Raw genomic sequence first — 7,804 nt, forward strand, 5'->3', positions numbered from 1 at the left:
AATGGAAAAAAAAAAGTATCTTGTATGATTTCCCATAGCATACCTTAATATAGTAACTGGAAGTTTAATAATATGACTTTTCCAAACCTAATATAAAGAGAGTTACACATGTAGGGTCTAAAGTGGAGCATGGTGGATATTAGCTAGAACCGAAGGAGGGAAAGACAAAGGGCAGAGTGCGCTTCCTACGTGTTCTTCTCACTGAACTCTGTGCAGTGCCTCTGGGCTCCACCAAGCAGAGATAAACTGTTTTTATCTGCTGTCTAATTAACAATCTATTAGCGGACCTCTAGAAATGGCTGTTCTCAATAAGCCCTGCATTAAATACTGTTTATTAGACAGCATAAACATCCTGCATTTTTTCCTATTCAAGAAGAGGAAGTATTTCCTACAGCAGAGGCGATGTAGGAAAAGCTGCCTAAATTACTAAACATTTCCTATGTGGTGTGTGTGTATCTATATCTATCAAGCATTAGAATCCTAGAGTCAACATCACAGAAAGATCCATAGAAGATTCACCAGATCACCCAGGATTTTATGGGCTGCCAGTTGTCACATTGCAACAAAATAGAAGTGAAGAAACTACGTATTGTTGCTGGCTGGATCTTAATTCAGAAATCTTAACTTCTGTATGTTTACAAAATTTCAATGGCTCAAAACAACCGTGGACCTTTTAGTTGAATAGGTTTAATCCACCTACCCCTGAGGATTATGAATTTTTCAATCACTCCACATCTTAATATAAATACATCACCAAATTACCCTTGTTCCTTTCTTTTTCTTAAACTTAATTTAGGAAACAATCTAACAAATAATTCTCTAGAATTAAAGCCACTGAATTCAACAGAGCCTGTATTAAAGTTAATTATGCATAGGATTGTACTCTCCAATTGTCTTAAACGATGCGTATCAATAATGCCTTAAACTTCAAAAATAGCCACATGTAAAGCATTCTGCCTATTATGACTTGAAATGATACACTGCACAACAAATGTTTTCCAATGGTTTATTTTCTAGGAAATCCCATGTTATGGCGCTTCTTCAGTTAGAAATTCCTGCAAAGACAGACAAAACGCAGAATGGTTAACTTTCCAACAAATTAAGGCCATGGGCCTGCAGAAAATCTCCCCTGGAACCTGCCCCATTCGACTTTCTTAAATAAAGTAATGGTTGGCTGCAGCTCTTTGCTTCATCTGAAAATATGCCCAGGAGCACAGAAAAACATGGGGGAGGAGAGACTTTTGTAGGGAAGGCAGAATCACAGGGAAAAGATTGCCTTCTGATAAATGGGTGTGTTTTCTAAGTAAGCATTTCCACCAAGGCATATATTTTGTGAACGCACATGCCCTCTAATGGCATCCACCACGTGCTGTCAAAATGCCTACTGGCCCAAACAAGTTTCCTAAAGTGTAAGGCAGGGCAATACAAGAAGTTCATATACTTAGGACGCACAGCCATGTTACAACCTAGCAAAAGAGAAAAGGAAGATGCATTGCCACAGCTTCCAGTCTTAAATGCAGGACTTACTTGGAAACGATTCCATCATTTTTTGCCAGTCGCAGAATTGAGTCATCAGACTCCCCCTGAAAAACAGTGAGTGAGTTTTGTAGTTAAATAAGATGAAGAAATTGAATTCGTGCACTGAATTTCAATCTGCAAATGCTTAGGTGAACTTGGGAAATCGTTACTCCTTCAAAGGAAATTTGTTGGCAACCAAAAGGGCAATTGTTTCTACCACCATAAGAGTGAAGTATTATTATATATTTATTTGTTAAGATTTTAAGTTTATCTTGCATTAAAAAATGGCCAAGATTTAAAACCTACAATATTAAGCACTGTAATTATAATAATCTAAAGCCAGAATACAGGCTTAGTATTTTTACAGTGAAGATAGGTAAAGTATTCCACTGAAAAATATTGATACTGAAATGGATAGTCCTGAGGTGGTCTGACCTTGAAACAGGCCCATTCTAAAGTCGGCCCAGTTCCGGAACAATTGGAAAGGTGGACCCTTTGAGGTTAGAACATTCCATGATGGAACATTTTATACCCCAATATTATGCACGACATTAGTGCATGGAACTCAAAACCTTCTGCATGCATTCTTTCTGTAATAGCAAAGAAATGCTGACAATTTATGTTCTAGCGTGATATACTCACTGCTCTAATAATTTCCTTATTCAGAACATAACCATCCCAGGGCCTAAGCTCTTCGCTTTAATTGAGCGGCTACTAGAAAATGCATAGGAACGGACATAAATGTATAAATACAATGAGCAAAACTATCCATCCTGTATTTATAAACCATACAGAAATGGATATACATAGCCAAACTCTGAGTCATTGAAAAACTATTAGATTTACCATCCGACGAATTGCTCCGCAAATTGCATATGCTTTGAACTGGCCATTAACTCTGCCTGTGACTTTGTCAACCTGCAGTGGGAATTAAGATGGTTCAAATTAACTGTTATACAATCATATCTGGAATCTGAAAGACTGAGACAGAACATAGAAGATATTTATTCATGTTATGTTCTACAAAACTAGTCAGACAACTGATCAAACCCCACTCCCATCCCAAACAAATGGGTTTAGAGGAAAAGATGCATTTGGGGCTAGATTCACTGGATTACTGAAAACTTGGGCAAAAGTCCCATTTATAGAAGAATAGTTTTTCATTACTGCTATTCCACAGCACATCCAAATGAAAGGACAAAAGGGCAAAGCTTGAAACAATTTTTAAACTTTAAAAGAAGCATGCAACAAAATGGTTTCAGCCTCAATTATATTTTGTTCTAATTGTATTCATTCTCTCCCTCTTTTCATTGCTAGGCTCCTGTTATGTTCTGAAAACTTTTGATTTAACAGTTGTTGTTACATAATAATAAAGCTCTGGGTTTGTTTGTTTGCCTGCATCAGGAAATATAGTTTAATGCCTCATGCCCATACACTATGATCTATCACTCCAAGAGAAGTAAAAATATTTATTACTATGCAGTTGCAACTAGCTGTTTATTTTATCTGAAATATTTATGACTTTCAACTTTGATCTGGAATTTACTGATATTTTACTCACCTCTGCAACATTTATTTGGATGGAAGCATGGTCTTTAGCACCAATTATCCGATTGCTAGCAGAGCTGAAGGGAAAGAAATATATACAGAAAAGCTTAAAACCAGGCACTGGGCTGGGAAAAACGCTGTGTCCCTTTCATAGATAACTGTCTGTCATCATGTAGCATCAACTCCATTTCTTGGCAGGTCTCAGCAACTTACCACTTTCCTGTCTTTTGGCAGAAGTCCCATCCACAATGAAAAACCCAGAATCCCTCTTATTATTAAGACACTGTAGGACAGCTGTGTTAGTCTATTGTAGCAAAAAATCAGAAGCCTCTTTTCTGACTAATAAATGTTATTAAACGCATAAGTTTTCACAAGCTGCAGCTTACGTCTTATACAGTGGTACCTCTAGTTATGAACTTAATCCGTTTCGTGACTCTGGTTGCAACTCGAGTTGATCTCAAGTCGAGGTAAAGTTTCCCATAAGGTTCAGTGTAAATATGGTTAATCCGTTCCGCCCTCCGAATTTGGTCGCACCAAGAGGCAAATTTCCCCATAAGGTTCAATGTAAATACGGCTAATCCGCCCTCCGAATTTGGTCGCACCACGAGGTAAATTTCCCCCATAAGGTTCAATGTAAATACGGCTAAACAGTTCTGAAACATATGCATTTTATTTTTAAACCTCAAAAACCTTCCAAACACCACAAAAACCTTCCAAACGCCACAAAACACACCACAAGCCTCACCGAACGTCTCCTTGCTACCGCGATCTCGCTCACAGGAAGCCGCGACCGCATGGCAGCAGGGCAAATGGCCGCGGATCTGATTCGTATCTCAAGGCGGAGTTCGCATGTCGAGGTAAAATTTTGGGGCCGGAGCTGGTCGTATCTCGAAAAATTCGTAAGGAGGGGCGTTCGTAACTAGAGGTACCACTGTACCTTTTAATGGAATTTATCAGTCAGAAAAGGTGCTGCCAGATCCTTCCTTATTATCTTTTTTACAATTGTAAATCATACATATAGAATTATCTACTAGTATAAAACAAGAAATCAATATATATATATAAAAGTAATGCCCCATTATAAAACATAATGCTCAATTAAGACACATTAAGATTGAATTATAATTTTGAGTTCACATTATAAATCGGAAAGCTATTCCACTCTGTGAAAGATCTTTCCTGAAAGGAAAACAATTTTCCATCTGTCATAAAGGACTCATTTGGGTATAAAGCTAAACCTACACTCCAATGTATTTTCAGTTTGCAGTTATTTCTGGTAACTCTTAATGGGCATTGCTCATTGTGATTGAATTATGAGGCTTTATTATAGTAGATAAAATATGAGTTATGGGATGAAGAGATTTTTGGTTGAAATGCTAGAAAAGGTGATAAGTTACTGAAATTGCACTTGTCTTGATGAAGGGGGAAGTCATTCTTTATATGTCTTTTTTTCTTTATACAGTGGTACCTTGGGTTACGAACTTAATTGGTTCCGTGACTCTGGTCGTGACCCAAATTGGTCGCAACCCGAAGCAAATTGCAGTTTCTTTGGAGCCATGCTAACAAGCACACCAAAAACCTTCCAAAACACCACGAAACACACCACCAGCCTCACCGAATGTCTCCTTGCTACTGCAATCTCGCCCACAGGAAGCCGCGACCGTGTGTCAGCAGGGAAAATGGCCGCGTATCCTGTTCGTACCCCGAGGCGGAGTTTGCAAACCGAAGCAAAATTTTGCGGCCGGAGCTGGTCGTAACCCGAAAAGTTCGTTAACAGAAGTGTTTGTAACCCGAGGTTCCACTGTATACCTTTTTTCCCTTTCCTGCCCCTCTTTTTTCCTTCTCTCTGCACTTTTTATTTTTTTTTCTTTTTCATATTTTTCTTCATTTGTATTAGTTTTTTTATCTTTGTATTTTTAAACATCAAGAAAAATTATTATTAAAAAAATGATTTTCTCTCATCTTAACTAATTACTCTTAGCACTGTGGCACATCTCCTCTTTGTGGCTACAGTGGAAGAGAGGTGAGAGAGAAGGCACCTGCCAGGCCAAGATTTATTTAAGGCTCCTTCTCGCAATGCTGAAACAGGGCAGCCTGATAGCTCAGCTGGAAATATTAGATCTGATACTGCTGGCTTTTTCCATATGTGGAGTACAGTAGCCAAACTGTCCCAAGCTTGGTTTGTTAGGCCATCTGAACGTGCTGCAATGACTTCTTCTGGCAAGAACCACAGAGGGAGGGAAGGAAAAAAAACACAAAACCACCTGTGGTTGGCTCAAGCTAGAAAAAGTCACTTCCCCATGTACTTGGAGCATGGCAAGCCAAGCCTATAGGCAAGCTTCCCAACAGTTACAGCAGTCTGAAACAATTAAGTGATGACTCCCCTTCACTGGATATGTTGAGACGGAAACCAGAAAGCAGGGCCTGAACTGCCGCTTCCAATCCTTAAGATTCCATGGACATTCTGCCAGCTGTATCTTACACATAAGAGACTGAAGCCGAAACTTTCCTGGCTAAACCATAAACTGGATTTACCAGATTATTTTAACAATGGCATTGTATTAACCCTGTTGAGATTTAGAGAGCCATAAAACCTTGACTTTTTAAGAAAGCCCCGAGCGGCCATCTCATATAAACTGGGAGCCCACAACCTGGCACATGCTTGGATGTTTATTGTTCCATGGGGCTGTAGTCTTTTTCTTTGCAACTGTTTTTGTGATTGTTAGTTTTGTTATATAATTTTACTATTTTAATCTTTTTACTATAAGAAGGGAACATAAGACACTCAGAGTCCTGCTGGATTGGAATGGCGTGTAAGCTTGAATGACTGACTGACTGACTGACTAAAACAGCCATACCATTCCCCAAACCATCCAAGATACACAATTTCTGTTGATCAGATACACTCACCATTTACGAGGTACGTAGAGATCTACAAATTCCCCAGCATCGTTCTGCATTGTGCTTCTGTTATTTGCCTCAAATGAGGTGCAACAGGAAATTCCTAAAAAGATAAATTAAACAACCAGTATCTGTTAAAACCTGAAATTATTGAGATGGACAGACACTCTTCAATCTCCTAGCAGCCTCTTCGAGTTGTCCTCCTCCTCATGAAAATATTCCTGTTTTCCCACTGTTGCTATGTGCACTCTTAAAACTTTAGCTAAGCAGAAAGATCTATTTTCAAACATTACTGTTTAAGACATTAAGAGAATGAAATTAACAGACAAATGTTCAGACATAATTCCCAATGGAATCTTCTCATAATGATCTCAGCAGCAAATTCCAGAAGTGCAGAGAGAGAATTGTGTGCATTTGAATACAATGCAAAATCCTTTAAGCCACAAACTTAATTTCATGTAACTGTGCCTGTATAAAATTTGAAAATCTTTAGCTTCACCAAAAAGCAATGTGAAATCTACTGTATGATGAACCGTGTGGATATATTCAAGATAGCGTGATGCATATTCTACTTGATATAGGATAGTATCCTACAAATCTATCTATTCACTGCAAAACTAACTTCAGTGCCTTAGTGTGGTTGTGAACTAGCGCAGTATAAGGCAAAGAGCACATGAGCTCAACTTCCTACCAAGCTACAGCTTTCTGGATGTTTGTGCTCAGATGTTCAAATTAATGTATCCCACAAAACAGTTGCAAAGATAAACCCATATGAAGATTATACTGTACAGTAGACAGTCCATAAAGAAGTATTCTCTGCTTAAGACCATTGGAATAAGGGAGAAAGAAACTTGACAATCAACTTATTATTTCAATATCTATAGCTGCCCACTTGTACCTGACTTCATAGAATAGAGATTAGAATAACTAATACTAGCTTATACATCTTTTGGGGACAAGACTGTATCCAACTGGCCATCATTGTCCCATTGAGAGAAACCTGTCTGTATTTAATAACCCCGGAGATACATGAATGGCAGGATACAGGCTCTCTCCCATCCTTACTAAAGAAAGTCCCTTCGCTTTTCACAGATATAAGCAGGAATACACTCAGGTATTCCCTCGTTTTCCTTGGCCAGTACAACTACTAGCCACACTGAAGACGATGGGAATTATAATTGAATCTATCTGGAAAACAACAGACTGTAGAACATTTGCATTTATTTACTCTGCTAAACCTGCTTCTAGGAGATAAAACTCATAAACTGCCTATAAAAATCCATAAACACTGGTCCCTTCCTATCTATCTTTCTTAAATCGAGGTTGTCTCAAACGCTGTGTTTCCGGGACAAACATGGATAAGCAAGACCCACTGTTCAACCCCATTTCCTAGGCTCTCACGTCTCCCTGAACACGAGGTGAAGCAGAAGGGATGGGCTTGTTGATCATGGTTGGCTAGATGGTGGTCCAGGGGATCCCCTGAGCATAGTCACCGAATGTCCCTTTTGAAACGAATCTGATTTTGCCATGAGCTGGAAAGATGGAGGGGCGTGCCTAACATCATCGATCAGATACCTGGATGGATCTGACAGGGAAGGGCAGGATCTGGTCTCTGTGGTCCGAATGCAGGCCACGGAACGATGGATCCAAGTTACAGGAAGGTACAATGTGACGGGGGAAAAATCCCTGAGGAGCCAGGCATGCAAAGCTTTGCTGGGTTCCTGGAGAGAAACCGAGGGAGAGGGTGGGCTCCCCTTCACCGAAAGCGTGGAAGGGACGGCCAGGCAGCCATCAGGGTGGGAAAGGCGGGACAGAAATGTAACAAATGAAACTGTCT

The 7,804-nt window shown here is 39.4% G+C and overlaps 1 protein-coding gene across 1 annotated transcript; it reads right to left on the reverse strand.

Moving 5' to 3' along the window:
• Window positions 1-992: 992 nt before the first annotated feature.
• RPS21 (ribosomal protein S21) lies at window positions 993-7,565 on the reverse strand. Its single transcript, XM_088153834.1, is given in 7 exon segments — window positions 993-1,055; window positions 1,528-1,549; window positions 1,551-1,583; window positions 2,365-2,436; window positions 3,080-3,143; window positions 5,977-6,070; window positions 7,543-7,565. Coding segments are annotated over 6 exon segments (255 nt in total). The 5' UTR covers window positions 6,027-6,070; window positions 7,543-7,565; the 3' UTR covers window positions 993-1,041.
• Window positions 7,566-7,804: the final 239 nt, after the last annotated feature.

This window comes from Python bivittatus, unplaced genomic scaffold (assembly GCF_059951505.1).
Source record: "Python bivittatus isolate LINGU-HERP-01145 unplaced genomic scaffold, Pbiv_v1 ctg000700_np1212, whole genome shotgun sequence".
Taxonomy (NCBI): domain Eukaryota; kingdom Metazoa; phylum Chordata; class Lepidosauria; order Squamata; family Pythonidae; genus Python; species Python bivittatus.